This window comes from Oncorhynchus kisutch, linkage group LG14, assembly GCF_002021735.2.
Source record: "Oncorhynchus kisutch isolate 150728-3 linkage group LG14, Okis_V2, whole genome shotgun sequence".
Classification (NCBI taxonomy): Eukaryota; Metazoa; Chordata; class Actinopteri; order Salmoniformes; family Salmonidae; genus Oncorhynchus; species Oncorhynchus kisutch.
Genome location: NC_034187.2, coordinates 29,130,830 through 29,146,422, shown reverse-complemented (window position 1 = coordinate 29,146,422; position 15,593 = coordinate 29,130,830). Strand labels below are relative to the sequence as shown.

At 42.9% G+C, this 15,593-nt stretch overlaps 1 protein-coding gene across 1 annotated transcript; it reads left to right on the top strand.

The window, feature by feature from the left end:
• Nucleotides 1-2,208: 2,208 nt before the first annotated feature.
• On the top strand, nucleotides 2,209-15,266 carry LOC109904020 (thrombospondin-1). The gene is made up of 22 exons (XM_020501081.2): nucleotides 2,209-2,404; nucleotides 2,543-2,623; nucleotides 2,763-3,322; nucleotides 3,611-3,686; nucleotides 3,907-3,999; nucleotides 4,114-4,223; nucleotides 4,547-4,672; nucleotides 5,294-5,390; nucleotides 9,040-9,213; nucleotides 9,319-9,495; nucleotides 9,587-9,760; nucleotides 9,865-10,145; nucleotides 10,263-10,481; nucleotides 10,574-10,681; nucleotides 11,076-11,235; nucleotides 11,354-11,472; nucleotides 11,953-12,187; nucleotides 12,353-12,580; nucleotides 12,705-12,976; nucleotides 13,091-13,188; nucleotides 13,296-13,435; nucleotides 13,540-15,266. The coding sequence occupies exons 2-22, from the start codon at nucleotides 2,560-2,562 to the stop codon at nucleotides 13,545-13,547; spliced, it is 3,519 nt and encodes a 1,172-aa protein (XP_020356670.1). The 5' UTR covers nucleotides 2,209-2,404; nucleotides 2,543-2,559; the 3' UTR covers nucleotides 13,548-15,266.
• Nucleotides 15,267-15,593: the final 327 nt, after the last annotated feature.

Genomic DNA, 15,593 nt, shown 5'->3' with positions numbered 1-15,593 from the left:
CATAAGCAAACAGGAAAATGCACATTCAGAGGCTGCATTTCTCGAGGCTGGTGATTTTAATGCAGGAAAACTAACATCTGTTTACCACATTTTTTACCAGCTTGTCACCTGTGCATCTAGAGGTGACAAAACTCTAGGTCACCTTTATTCTACACCCATAAACACATACAAGGCCCTCCCTCTCCCTCCCTTTGGCAAATCAGACCATTACTCTATCCTCCTGCTTCCTGCTTACAAGCAAAATCTAAAAAAGGAAGTACCAGTGACACGCTCAATAAGGAAGTGGTTTAATGAAGTGGATGCTAAACCACTACAAAGGGTGGTGAGTACATCCCAGTGCATCACTTTATACCAGGCGGTGTCAGAGGAAGGACTAAAAAATTGGCAAAGACCTCAGCCACCCAAGCCATAGACTGTTCGCTCTGCTACCACACAGAAAGTGGTACCAGTGCACCAAGTCTAGAACTAACATAACCCTGAACAGTTTCTATCCAAAAGCCATAAGACTGCTAAACAAGGCTGCTAAATAGCTAATCAAATGGCTACCCAGACTACCTGCACTGACCCTTTTTTTTTACTAACACTGACACCCCAACACACGCATACACACACACTACATACGGGCGGTGTTCGGTGGTCGACGTCACCGGTCTTCTAGCCATCGTCGATCCATTTTTCATTTTCCTTTTGTTTTGTCTTGTTTTTACACACACCTGCTTTTCATTCCCTCATTACGTGTTGTGTATTTAACCCTCTGTTCCCCCCCATGTCTTTGTGTGGTATTGTTTGTTGTAAGTGCTTGTGCGCATGTTGACTGGTGCGTGTCGGGTTTTGTACCCAAGTTGTTATTTTCTTGATGCCGTTGGTTTTGGTATTAAACTGCTCCGGCTATTTACCATGTTCTGCTTTCCTGCGTCTGACTTCCCTGCCACCAGTTACACACCCCTTACAAGCATGCAATGATTATGTCAAACTTGTGACCCTATACATATTTGTTGGATGCATTTCTGTTGGTTTTGGTTGTTTCAGAATATTTTGTGCCCAATAGAAATTCGTTGTAAATCATGTATTGTGTCATTTTTAAGTCATTTTTATTGTAAGTAAGAATATAATATGTTTCTAAACACTTCTACATGGATGTGGATGCTACCATGATTATGGATAATCGAGAATGAATCGTGAATAAGGATGAGTGAGAAAGTTACAAATGCACAAATATCATACCCACCCCAAAATGGTAAGCTCCCCTGTTATTGTGAGAGGATAGCATGTCTTGGGGGTATGACATTTGTGTGTCTATACTTTCTAACTCATCATTATTCAAGATAGGTTCACAAGCTTGATGTAGTCATTGTGTGCTATGAATATGGAACCAAATACTTTTGCTCCCCTAAAATAGGGGGGACTATTACAAAAAGTCCAGTAATTTCTAAATGGTTCACCCGATGTGGTTGAAAATATCCTCAAATGAAAGCTGACAGTCTGCACTTTAACCTCATAGTCATTGTTTGATTTAAAGTATTTTGGAGTATAGAGCCAAAAGGAGAAATAAGTCTTCACTGTCCCAATAATTACAGAGGGCACTGTATACTGTCATGGAAAGAGCAGGTGTTCTTAATGTTTTGATACTCTGTGTATGTGTTAGTGAAAAGTCTGACCAACACAAAGGTGTAGCCTAAACTCACAACGGCTCTCGGTGGATGAACTGTGAATGGCAAGACGAATAGGCCAGCAATACACATCCTCTCAAAAGCAGACATAGGCCTATTCATATACATTGATATGATGTATTTTCCATGATAACTTATTAAAGTAAATGTTTCTCCATTTCTATATATTTCCCGCCATAACATATGGCCTAACAACTTCACCTACGTTTTTTTAAGGGGATCTACATGGTTTATTTTGATCCAGTTTATTTGAAATGTATTAAAAAGCGACAATGAAAATAAAGAGAGAAGCATATTTCACAAATAAGGTAGGCTCCTTTTTTTAAACAGGAAATGACGGGTTACCCCACTTGGCCCCTGTCCATCTATAAAATATTTATCCGCTGATGGAAATCGGCTCTGAAAGTATGTCTCGGATATTACGCTCAGCTTCTTGAGGTAATAAGCTCGTCCCTTTTTCCTTCTGTGCTCTGATTGGAGGAAGTGTTGTCTCAGGAATGTCACGAAACTATTTAAATAGCACTTATGTCCACAGTGTTAGTAGAACAGTCTGAGCATCGGAATAAAGACCGAACGAACTTAGAGTTTTTAGCGAACATTAAGATTTCTAAGACTATTTAACACATGGAATAAATTGGAGAATTAAAGAAGAAATAACGAGACAACGAAGCTCTGACAATCAAGGAGTTTCTTCAACTTATCCATCTGTGACTTATTTATTTTATTTTATTCAGGTCGGTAAATTCTAATCATAATATTTTCTTCGAATAATATAAGCTTTTTATTACGTTTTTATAATTGGACTGTAATCTTTAGAAGTGTGTAAATGACAATACCTATTTAACTGTGTTTCTACCTTCTGGTTTAAACAGATTTCTGAGGTTTCAAGATGAAGCTGACAGGAGTCTTTCTCCTTTTGGTGCTTTGGAATTGTGAGGGCAGCAGGGTGGCAGGTGAGATTTTGTAAATGTTTAATTAAATATAGAAATATTAAAATCAACAATGGAGTTATTCTGTTAAAAGGTCTGGCAATAGTTTATCTGTGAACTTAAAGTTGCCCATAGAGACTCACTACAGTTTCTCCCTTCACAGAGAGTAGAGATGATAACAGTGTATACGACCTATTTGAGCTTGTGAAAGTGAACAAAAGGCACCAAGGTGTTACCTTGGTAAAAGGCGCAGATCCTTACAGCCCAGCCTATAAGATCCTGAACGCAGACCTGATCCCCCCGGTTCCCGAGATCTCCTTCAGGGACCTCATTGATTCGATACAAGCTGAGAGGGGATTCCTTCTCCTGGTCAACTTCAAGCAGTTCAAAAAAACCAGGGGCAGTCTTTTGACTGTGGAGAGGGATGACGGATCAGGACCGTTATTCGAAATCATTTCTAATGGCAAGGCGCAAACTCTGGATGTGGTATACTCCACCGGGAACAAGCAACAGGTAGTGTCCATAGAAGATGCGGATCTAGCGACTGGACACTGGAAGAATATCACGCTGTTCATTCAGGAGGATCGTGCCCAGCTGTTCGTCGGGTGTGAAGAGATCAATATATCAGAAATGGACGTACCCATCCAAAAGGTCCTGACGCATGAGGTTGCCGACATTGCCCGTTTGAGGATCGGAAAAGGAGCTGTGAAAGATAGATTTATGGTAAATATGAATTAATGTATGAGTTCATAAATACATTGCAAATAATGTTGTAATTGTATACAAATAAATGTTACAGTTATAGCCTAGTCTGAGTAAGTCTAACCTTGTCCTGAAGCGATTGCGAGCAGCGCAGCGTTTGGTGCTCGAGGATAGTCACACTCACAGACATGTAGCCTATTGTTCGACATCAAACTTAAAATACGCTATTATGATCCTTTAGGAAATGTATTGAAAATATGTACATGTGTGGATATTGAATAACTACAAATGCAATGTGTACGTCTGCAGGGAGTGCTTCAGAACGTGCGCTTCGTTTTTGGAACCACTTTGGAGGCGATTTTACGCAATAAGGGATGCCAAAGCTGTAAGTGTGAATTACAAAATATAAACGTTCTTTTTGCATTTAAATGTTGGAATTACTGTGTATGGTATATGTTATCCAATGCTTGTTAATTGTACAAATCTAAATGCATTCCATTAACAAATATAATTAATAGTAACTCTATTGCTATGGTCATTAAAGCCAATTCACAGTGGGTGTTATTATGCTGTTTGTGGAAATTAATATGTCTGTTCTTCTCCAGCTGCAACTTTGACTGATGTCATGACACTGGACAACCCAGTAAATGGGTCCAGCCCAGCAATAAGGACTGATTACACTGGCCACAAAACCAAAGGTGAGACCAGACTTCACACTCCCATGGACAAAGTAATTTGCTTAATACTGGTCTGTGTACAACTGTTAATGTGAAGGAGGTAGGTAACTAACGGATTGCTTTTCTCCTCTCCAGATATTCAGCAGGTCTGTGGTTTTTCCTGTGAGGATATCACCAGCATGTTCAAGGAGCTCAAGGGGCTTGGTGTGATTGTGAAGCAGCTGTCAAACGAGCTCAACAGAGTGGTAAGCATAGGAAGCAGCTTGGTCTGCACACTGTCATCCTTTCTCCCTCCCTCTCTAGTCTATCTGTTCCCAGTTAAAACCTCTCCACTGCACAGCCACTTGTCCCTGGAATGGCATTCCCTGCCAGATCCCTAATGACTCCCATATGAGGACACAAATATGTTTGACTGTCATTTAATTTGTATTTACTTCAGTTAAATCAAGCTACGTCTTAATCACAATGTTGGTAGGTGATTCATTTCTACTGGAACCTTGGCTATGTAAAAGTTTCCATCCTCGTGTCTGAAACCATGCTCCTCTCTCTACCTCCCCTCTGTGTGCAGAATAAGGAGAGCACTCTGCTCATGAACCAGATGAACATCCACAGTGGGGTCTGTCTTCACAACGGCATTGTGCACAAGGACAAAGATGAGTGGACTGTGGACGACTGCACAGAGTGTACCTGCCAGGTAGGTGTCATCACACTTGTTGGAATGCAGTTATCCAGTAATCCGGCCAGTAGTAAGCTGTGTGAAAACCAGGCAGTAGCTCCTAAACCCCTTCTGTAATAAGGTGCTATTGGGCTCTTATGTTTATAGACTTAAGCAAAGCCCCTGTGTCCGTCTGCTATCCATCACCTCACCTCTAATAAGGTGTTAGAGAGAATGGCAATACAGCAGTGTGTGTGTGTGTTGGGGGGGGGGGGTCTGCCCTGTCAAACCCCTCTCTTTCTCACCTACTCTGTCACTAAGGGTTATCTATTTGGATAGGTATCAAGTATGTGCCTTTAATAAGGACATTTGCTCAGACCCTCTGTTCTGCCTTTCCACTGTCACTATCATTCCCCCCCAGCACCTTGCTTGCCTGAACCCAGTGCAGGTGCACAGAACTGGGGAGGGAGCATAGCAGTGAACCCCCTGCCCTAGCCAGAGACCATCCCAATGTTCCCAAACATAGCAATTAATCCTGGCAAAGCAGCAAGCGCTTTTGCGTAATGCAAAGTTAATGATCCAGATTATTTTCCTTTGCTGTTGCCGAACAGTCTGCTCTGGAGACAAACCCATTACTAATCCCAGCAATCCTCTCTACAGAACTCTGCCACTGTGTGTCGCAAAATCTCTTGCCCCCTGATGCCCTGTGCCAATGCCACCGTGCCTGATGGAGAGTGCTGCCCACGTTGTGGAAACCGTGAGTATTATTCTTTGTAGTACTTTTTTGTGAGCTGGATTTTGAACTAGAAGTTTAACTTTTTTAAATATATATATATATATCTACAGTACCAGTCAAAAGTTTGGACACACCTACTCATTCAAGGGTGTTTCGTTATGTTTACTATTTTCTACATTGTAGAATAATAGTGAAGACATCAAAACTATGAAATAACAAATATGGAATCATGTAGTAACCAAAAAAGTGTTAAACAAATCAAAATATATTTTAGATTCTTCAAAGTAGCCACCCTTTGTCTTGATGACAGCTTTGCACACTCTTGGCATTCTCTCAAGCAGCTTCATGAGGAATGTTTTTCCAACAGTCTTGAAGGTGTTCCCACATATGCTGAGCCCTTGACGGCTGCTTTTCCTTCACTCTGCAGTCCACCTCATACCAAACCATCTCAAATGTGTTGAGGTCGGGTGATTGTAGAGGCCAGATCTGATGCAGCACAATACAACTCTCCTTGGCCAAATAGCCCTTACACAGCCTGGAGGTGTGTTTTAGGTCATTGTCCTGTTGAAAAGCAAATGATAGTGGGACTAAGTGCACACCAGATGGGATGGCGTATTGCTGCAGTATGTTGTGGTAGCCATGCTGGTTAAGTGTGCCTTGAATTATAAATAAATCATGACAGTGTCACCAGCAAATCACCCCCAGACCATCACACCTCCTCCTCCATGCTTCACGGTGGGAACCACACATGCCGAGATCATCCATTCACCTACTCTACGTCTCACAAAGACACGGCGATTGGAACCAAAAATCTCAAATTTGGACTCATCAGACCAAAGGACAAATTTCTACTGGTCTAATGTCCATTGCTCGTGTTTCTTGGCCCAAGCAAGTCTCTTCTTCTTATTGTTATCCTTAAGTTGTGGTTTCTTTGCAGCTATTCGACCATTAAGGCCTGATTTACACAGTCTCCTCTGAACAGTTGATGTTGAGATGTGTCTGTTACTTGAACTCTGTGAAGCATTTATTTGGGATGCAATTTCTGAGGCTGGTAACTCAAACGAACGTATCCTCTGCAGCAGAGATAACTCTGGGTCTTCCTTTCCTGTGGCGGTCCTCATGAGAGCCAGTTTCATCATAGCTCTTGATGGTTTTTGCGACTGCACTTGAAGAAACTATCAAAGTTCTTGAAATTTTTCGGATTGACTGACCTTCATTTCTTATTAAAGTAATGATGAACTGTCTTTTCTCTTTGCTTATTTGAGTTGTTCTTGACAGAATATGGACTTAATCTTTTACCAAATAGGGCTATCTTCTGCATTCCAGGTTACTACCTCATGAAGCTGGTTGAGAGAATGCCAAGAGTATGAAAAGCTGTTATCAGTGCAACGGGTGGCTACTTTAAAGAATCTCAAATATTATTTATATATACAGCTGAGGTCAGAAGTTTACATACATTTAGGCTGGAATCATTAAAACTCATTTTTCAACCACTCCACAAATTTCTTGTTAACAAACTATAGTTTTGGCAAGTCGTTTAGTAAGTAAGTAATCTTTCCAACAATTGTTTACGGACGTATTATTTCACGTATTATTCACTGTATCACAATTCCAGTGGGTCAGAAGTTTACATACACTAAGTTGACTGTGTCTTTAAACAGCTTGGAAAATTCCAGAAAATTATGTCATGGCTTTAGAAGCTTCTGATAGGCTAATTGACATCATTTGAGTGAATTGGAGGGGTACCTGTGGATGTATTTCAAGGCCTACCTTCAAACTCAGTGCCTCTTTGCCTGACATCATGGGAAAATCAAAAGAAATCAGCCAAGACCTCAGAAAAAAATGTGTAGACCTCCACAAATCTGGTTCATCCTTGGGAGCAATTTCCAAACGACTGAAGGTACCATCTTCATCTGTACAAACAATAGTACGCAAGTACAAACACCATGGGACCATGCAGCTGTCATACCGCTCAGGAAGGAGACGCGTTCTGTCTCCTGGAGATTAACGCACTTTGGTGTGAAAAGTGCAAATCAATCCCAGAACAACAGCAAAGGACCTTGTGAAGATGCTGGAGGAAACAGGTACGAAAGTATCTATATCCACAGTAAAACAAGTCCTATATCGACATAACCTGAAAGGCGGCTCAGGAAGGAAGAAGCCTCTGCTCAAAAACCGCCATAAAAAAGCCAGACTACGGTTTGCAACTGCACATGGGGACAAAGATCGTACTTTTTGGAGAAATGTCCTCTGGTCTGATGAGACAAAAATAGAACGGTTTGGCCATAATGACCATCGTTATGTTTGGAGGAAAAAGGGGGAGGCTTGCAAGCCGAAGAACACCATCCCAACCGTGAAGCACGCGGGTTGCAGCATCATGTTGAGGGGGTGCTTTGCTGCAGTAGGGACTGGCGCACTTCACAAAATAGATGGCATCATGAGTCAGTAAAATTATATGGATATATTGAAGCAACATCTCAAGACATCAGTCAGGAAGTTAAAGCTTGGTCGCAAATGGGTCTTCTAAATGGACAATGACTCCAAGCATACTTCCAAAGTTGTGGACAACAAAGTCAAGGTATTGGAGTGGCCATCACAAAGCCCTGACTTCAAACCTATAGAAAATGTGTGGGCAGAACTGAAAAAGCATGTGCAAGCAAGGAGGTCTACAAACCTGACTCAGTTACACCAGCTCTGTCAGCAGGAATGGGCCAAAATTCACCCAATTTATTGCGGGAAGCTTGTGGAAGGCTAACCGAAACGTTTAACCCAAGTCAAACAATTTAAAGGCAATGCTACCAAATACTAATTCAGTGTATGTAAACTTCTGACCCACTGGGAATGTGATGAAAGAAATAAAAGCTCTCTACTATTTTTCTGACATTTCACATTCGTAAAATAAAGTGTTGATCCTAACTGACCTAAGACAGGGAATCTTTACTAGGATTAAATGTCAGGAATTGTGAAAAACTGAGTTTAAATGTATTTGGCTAAGGTGTATGTAATCTTCAGACTTCAACTGCATATCCCCCCCAATTTCGTGATATTTAATTGCGATGCAATTACGATCTTGTCTCATCGCTGCAAATCCCCAACGGGCTCGGGACAGGCGAAGTTCGAGTCATGCACACCCGAAACATGACCCGCCTAACTGCACTTCTTAACACCAGCCCCCTTAAATCGGAAGCCAGCTGCACCAATGTGTAGGAGGAAAACAGACGACTGGAGTCAGCCTGCAGGCACTACAAGGAGTCACTAGAGTGTGATGAGCCAAGTAAAGCCCCCCGGCCAAACCCTCCCCTAACCCGGACGACGCTTTGCCAATTGTGTGCCACCCTATGGGACTCCCGGTCACGACACAGCCTGGGATAAAACTTGGGTCTGTAGTGACCCCATGCAGTGCCTTAGACCGCTCCACCACTTAGGAGGCCCTAGAAGTTTCACTTTTTTGACAACCTGCCTATGAGGTGTATTTTAACTTGCCAAATTTCTTCAATTTTACTTTTCATTCACTTTTCTCAGTCCTTCACATTCCCTGACCTTGGAATGCCAAGTCTCAAATCTCCTGGGTTAAACTGATTCTAAAAAGGCACTGTTCTTCACAAGTCCTTTGCCCCCCTGGCTGAGCTCTGCTGTGGTAATAGTTCTCCCATTATCTCTCTGCCCCCAGCGAGTGACTATGCTGAGGATGGCTGGTCCCCCTGGTCTGAATGGACCCATTGTTCTGTGTCTTGTGGACGGGGTATCCAGCAGCGAGGTCGCTCCTGCGACCGCATCAACAGCAACTGCGAAGGCACTTCTGTGCAGACCCGCGACTGCTACCCTCAGGAATGTGACAAGCGCTGTGAGTAAACCTACTATTTGTACTCTACAGTCTCTCTCAGTAACATCCTTCTCATATGTACTGTAATAGCACATTAATTAATCATGACATGTCTGTCCTCTACAGTTAAGCAGGATGGTGGCTGGAGCCACTGGTCTCCCTGGTCTTCCTGCTCTGTGACCTGTGGTGAGGGAGTCATCACCCGCATCCGCCTCTGCAACTCCCCCACTCCCCAGATGGGAGGCAGAGACTGTCAAGGACAGGGCCGAGAGACAGAGGTCTGCCAGGAATCACCTTGTCCAAGTAAGCAGAAGAGCAGCTTCTAAACACATGCACATATATATCCATCTGTCTGGAGATACAGGTATAACTCATCTCTCTCTCTGTCCTTTAGTTAACGGAGGCTGGGGACCCTGGTCTCTGTGGGACACCTGTTCTGTCACCTGTGGAGGTGGACTCCAGACTCGCCAGCGTCTCTGTAACAACCCTGCCCCCAAGTATAATGGGAAGGAATGTCAGGGTGACACCAAAACATCCCAATTGTGTGGCAAAGAGGACTGCCCTATTAGTAAGCATTTTTATCAATAGATTATGGTATTTGTTATTTTTTACCTAACAGTGTACAAATCCAATATTGTTCAGTATTAAAAATCAATATGCTTCTGTCTACAGATGGCTGTCTGTCCAACCCGTGCTTTGCTGGAGCTAAGTGTACCAGCTTTGATGATGGTTCCTGGAAGTGTGGCTCATGCCCAGTGGGCTACACCGGAAACGGCATCAACTGCAAGGACATCGACGAGTGCAAGGAGGTTCCTGATGCATGCTTCACACTCAACGCAGTCCACCGCTGTGAGAACACTGAGCCTGGCTACAACTGCCTTGCCTGCCCCCCTCGCTACTCAGGACCACAGCCCTTCGGGAGGGGAGTGGAGCAAGCCACAGCCAAGAAACAGGTGAGACAGCCTTTGACTACTGCGGCAAAATATAGGAATGAGAGGGATTCATTTTTATTCTGATGCTAGGAGCTCAGAAGCACATCTTAACCCTACATATCTCTCCCTTCCCCCTAGGTGTGCACACCCCGTAACCCCTGCCAAGACGGCACCCATGATTGCAACAAGAATGCTAACTGTATCTACCTGGGTCAGTTCAGCGACACCATGTTCCGCTGTGAGTGCAAACCTGGTTACGCTGGCAATGGCCACATCTGTGGAGATGACACCGACCTGGATGGATGGCCCAACAAAGACCTCCTGTGTGTGGAGAACGCCACCTACCACTGCAAGAAAGTAGGAAGGACCCCACTACACACAGTCTATTCCTAGCTTCTCCACTGTGTTATTGTGGTTATGGCTCTCTAACCAACCCTTTTGTTTTGCAGGACAACTGTCCAAACCTTCCCAACTCTGGGCAGGAGGACCATGACAAAGATGGGCTTGGTGACGCTTGCGATCACGATGATGACAATGATGGGATCCCTGATGATAGGGTGAGACATCAAAACATCCTCTCTCTCAGGACTTTGGTATCCACAGAGAAACTAAACATAGCAATCAGTAGGCATTTCTCTTCTAGGCTAGAGAAAGTAGAGGAGTCAGGGAGAAATATGATAAATAATATAATTTTGGGATGGTGGCCAAAAGTGCAAAACAGCATGGCCTTATGCCCATAATTCATAGTGTGCATACTGTAAATAGGCCAGGGAGAAATTATGCGGTAAGAAAACACTAGCTTTCTCAGAGTGAAATATCAGATTCCAGCACAACCACTCACACACTAGCTAGCTGTAAAGTCAGAGTTTTACCATTTCCAATACAATAGCCTCTCTAATACTGTATTTCCAATGTACTAATGGTATTCTTTGCCAAACATTTTAATAATAGGACAACTGCCCAATGGTCTACAACCCCGCTCAGTATGATGTGGACACAGATGACGTTGGTGATCGCTGTGATAACTGTGTGCATGAGAGCAACCCTGACCAAGTCGACACAGACAACAACGGAGAGGGAGATGCCTGTGCTATTGACATTGACGGTGATGGTAAGACATCATCATTACTCCAGCACCAGAAAATTACATTTCTCAGTGCTGTCAGTCATTGTCAAAGTCCTTATTAAAAGGTATCATAGACCGATGTAAGTGTGTGTTCACTTCACAGGTATTCTAAATGAGAGGGACAACTGCCCCTATGTCTACAATGTGGACCAGAGAGACACTGACGGGGACGGAGTGGGAGACCACTGCGACAACTGCCCTCTTGAGCACAACCCAGACCAGGTAACTGCAGCTTTCATCTTCTAATACATAAGAACCCAATCCTATCAAATATCTTCCCTAGAGGGATGTAGAACTTTCATAGGCCCCTCTGCCTTTTAGGACAGTAGCCACATATTGCATCAGTGGTGAGTTTTAATGAAAGACAGGAATGAGAAAGCTATGAGAAGAATTTGTACAATGCTCCTCCTCCCCTTATTCATTCCCCCTTTTTGAAGCGATATGAATGTGTGTGTGTGTGTGTGTAGTCTTGCCAAGGTGAAAGGACACAGGATTCTTGTTTGAAGAGGCCTTGCTAGAATACCTGAAGACAATGGGGTACATTTAAGATGAGGGAAATAATAGCGTTTCTCATGTTAAGGGAGATGAGTGGTGAAATAGTTTCATCATGTCTGAGTGCATTGAAGTAGAGAGAAGTTTCTCTTATACAAGTGTGTAAGAATGTGCTTTTGTGAAGACTAAATGAATTGTGTTGTCCTCCAGATTGACTCTGACTCAGATCGTGTGGGAGACAAGTGCGACAACAACCAGGACATTGATGAGGACGGTCATCAGAACAACATGGACAACTGTCCCTATATCCCCAACGCCAACCAGGCCGACCACGACAAAGATGGCAAGGGTGACGCCTGCGACCACGATGACGACAACGACGGTATCCCTGACGACAAGGACAACTGCAGGCTGGCCTTTAACCCTGACCAGCTGGACTCTGATGGTGAGTCACTCTCCAGTTGCTCTATTCAACTGACCTATAGAACGATTCATCTAGAAATATACAGTACTCGCTACAGAAGTGCAGTGTCACAGAGATTAACATAGGGTCAGCCTGTTGTCTCCATGCCGGAGTGTCTAAGTGTTTTTCTCTGCCTCCTCCTGTCAGGTGATGGTCGTGGAGATGTTTGCAAAGATGACTTTGACCAAGATAACATACTTGATATCTACGATGTGTGCCCTGAGAACTTTGGCATCAGCGAGACGGACTTCCGCAGGTTCCAGATGGTACCACTGGACCCCAAGGGCACCTCCCAGATAGACCCCAACTGGGTGGTCCGACACCAGGGCAAAGAGCTGGTGCAGACTGTCAACTGTGACCCTGGCATCGCTGTTGGTATGTACTGCACCAATAATATAACACCTTTGGAACTAAGGAAAACAACTACAAAAATAACTACCATTTGTAGATCATGGGTCCATTGAGAAAAGTCCTAACCATCGCTCTTTGTTGTCTATAGGGTTCGATGAGTTTAACGCAGTGGACTTCAGTGGAACGTTCTTCATCAACACAGACAGGGATGATGACTACGCTGGCTTTGTGTTTGGCTACCAGTCCAGCTCCAGGTTCTATGTGGTGATGTGGAAGCAGATCACACAGACCTACTGGTCCCACACCCCGACCAGAGCTCAGGGCTACTCTGGAGTGTCCATCAAAGTAGTCAACTCCACCACAGGACCTGGGGAGCATCTGAGGAATGCCCTTTGGCACACCGGTGACACTGCTGGACAGGTACACTTAGCATGCCCTCCACATTGAGAGCACTGGCCATATCTAAAAGCAGTGAGAGAGAAAACCACTGGATAAGAAACATTTCTCATGTATTTTTGTTATTCATCCTCTTAGGTACGTACTCTGTGGCACGACCCCAAGAACATTGGCTGGAAAGACTACACTGCCTACAGATGGCACCTGGTCCACAGGCCCAAGTCTGGACTCATCAGGTGAGCTCAGATTACCTTTAGCTCTGAATGTCCTCCGCCTTTACCAAGGCCACACAAACTCCTGCTTTCATGAGCTACTGATCTCATGTCATCTTCCCTTCTTTTAGAGTTGTGATGTATGAAGGCAAGAGAATCATGGCGGATTCTGGAAATATCTACGACAAGACTTATGCTGGTGGAAGACTAGGCATGTATGTCTTCTCTCAGGAGATGACATACTTCTCAGACCTCAAATACGAATGCAGAGGTAAGATGCTTTTTTATTCATGTTTTGGCAAACAAAAAACATACTTTGAGTCTGAATTTTTACAGGGATTTAACAGATTTTTTTTCCTTCTCCTTTTCCTCCAGATTCTTAAATTAGACCAGAGAGAGGCTCTTAGAAGAATGTATCTACCTGCTCAAATATACATGTAACGTATGACCTGGGACCATATCTTTATTACTCTTTCCTTTGTGACGCGCACATTAGTGCAATGGAGAGCGAGTGTGCAGCATTGAGGCAGACTGACCTCAGGACATAGGCCAGCTGACTGCCCTGTGATGACTAGACCCCTGCACTAACAGCAGGTTGAGCATAACTTTGCTCAGTGAAGAAATCGGTCTCTCTCCGTCTCTGAGGTTTCTGTTTCTCTAGCTGTACTCAGACAGATATCTCTGCACTTCTCAACTAGTTGGTATCCCCTCTCTGGATGGAGGTCCAAAGGGAAGAGTATTTTCTTTATTTTTGAGCATTACTTCAGATCTGCTGTGGACCCAAAAGGACTTGAGTTGTTTCCAAATGAAGAAAGCAGTAGATGTTCTACAGGTGGACCAGAGGTACCCGTTGAAGGAACTGTGGAGGCACCATGGACAGTATGGATTGACTGTTACCATCAAAGAGAGTGAATGCTACCCATGAAGAGCTTTGTGATAAAGGCACCTAAGCAAATTGTAGTCAATGCATTAACAATTTCAAATTCTAGTTAACTTTAAATTCCCCCTGAGTCTAGAAATAGTTATATTTGGTAACTAATTGGCTTTTAGTAGACCCTTGAAGTTCAGCTCAGTATGAAGTATGTCCTCAGGGTTTGGCCAGTCTTGCCAAGTGGTTTTTCAGGAAAGAATTCTAGATGATATATGGAAGGAGCATAGAACCAGGACTTGCACCAAAAGCCAATATAGACTACTAGCGAACAACAACAACACAATTGCTATTTCGTCAGAATTCCAGGAAGATATTTTTTGTTTTCTCTCATCTTAGTATAGACATAAGTGGAGGGACAAAAACCACATGGGTCAGTCTAACCTGCCTTAAAAGGACTATGGTTACTAAGGTTGTATATAACTTATTACATATTTTGTTTGTTACCATTTGAGAGTATTGACACATGATCCTAGAGTTAGGATATCTCTTGTATTTTTTCATCTCTGTGTCTTATTTTCATAGAAACCTGTTCTAAATAATTGAAATCTTGAAACCGGGATAAATCCCTCTAAAAAGTCCTCTTATAACAGTGTTCAGTACTATCAGTATTATCCCTCATTCCAACCTTCCAAAATAGACTAATTAGGTGTCATTTAAATCTCATTGTTCTTTTGCACAGTATGTCTGACTTGTGTGCTTGAGAATGTGTGTACATTTCTGATGGTAAAAACAAAGGAAAACCTTTATGTACAAATATTACCTCATTATTTTTTTTATTGAAACCAACAAAACATGATAGTACCTTTTTAGCAGCAGAATTTGGTTGGCTTTTTTTGTGTATGCTGTCCTGTGCATTTGTAATGGATAAATTATTGTTAGGATTGTCTGTTCTATGTTAAGAGGTTATTTCACATGTGTAGATAAATGCTATTTAAATAATTTATCAAGAAACGTGACCTGTGTTTCTGTTTGTATAAACTTGTTTGCACACTGACATGAGGATGTCTTTGAATATTGTTTTGTTTTGTATATTTTCTTTCTTTTTTTACTGTTAGTGATGCTTGTCTATAAACATTTTTACCATAGTTTTACTCCCCAAATGTTGTTTCTACTTCTGTCAGTTATTTTGTAATCTCAACCAAACAATAAATACACAAGGGGAAAAAAAACATTTGTTTGAGTGTCCTTTGCTTGCTTGTGGATACAGTATATTCTCAGTTTGAATAACTACAGTATTACAAAACATTACAGGGATAGATGCCATATTCTGTCAACTGCTGGCATCTATTACTTGATTCCTGGGAGCCCTCTGAGAAAGGGAGTATCCTTGAGAGTCAACAGCACGATCATTTAAGATGAACTATGGCCCAGTTTTAGAACATTAACCACATTCAACGATCACAGGAGCAATGTTCCCTTTAAGATGCACATGGGCACACAGCTCCCCTAGGACTACCACACAGAAGAAATATGAGCCCCTGCAGAGAAGCACGGGATC

What these genes read in the sequence shown, in the direction of transcription:
- LOC109904020 (XM_020501081.2), top strand. Translation starts at nt 2,560, where the DNA reads ATGAAGCTGACAGGAGTCTTTCTCCTTTTGGTGCTTTGGAATTGTGAG. An exon ending in CCACCTACCACTGCAAGAAA is followed by an intron (nt 10,482 to 10,573) that starts GTAGGAAGGACC and finishes TTTGTTTTGCAG; the next exon opens with GACAACTGTCCAAACCTTCC. An exon ending in TGACCAGCTGGACTCTGATG is followed by an intron (nt 12,188 to 12,352) that starts GTGAGTCACTCT and finishes TCCTCCTGTCAG; the next exon opens with GTGATGGTCGTGGAGATGTT.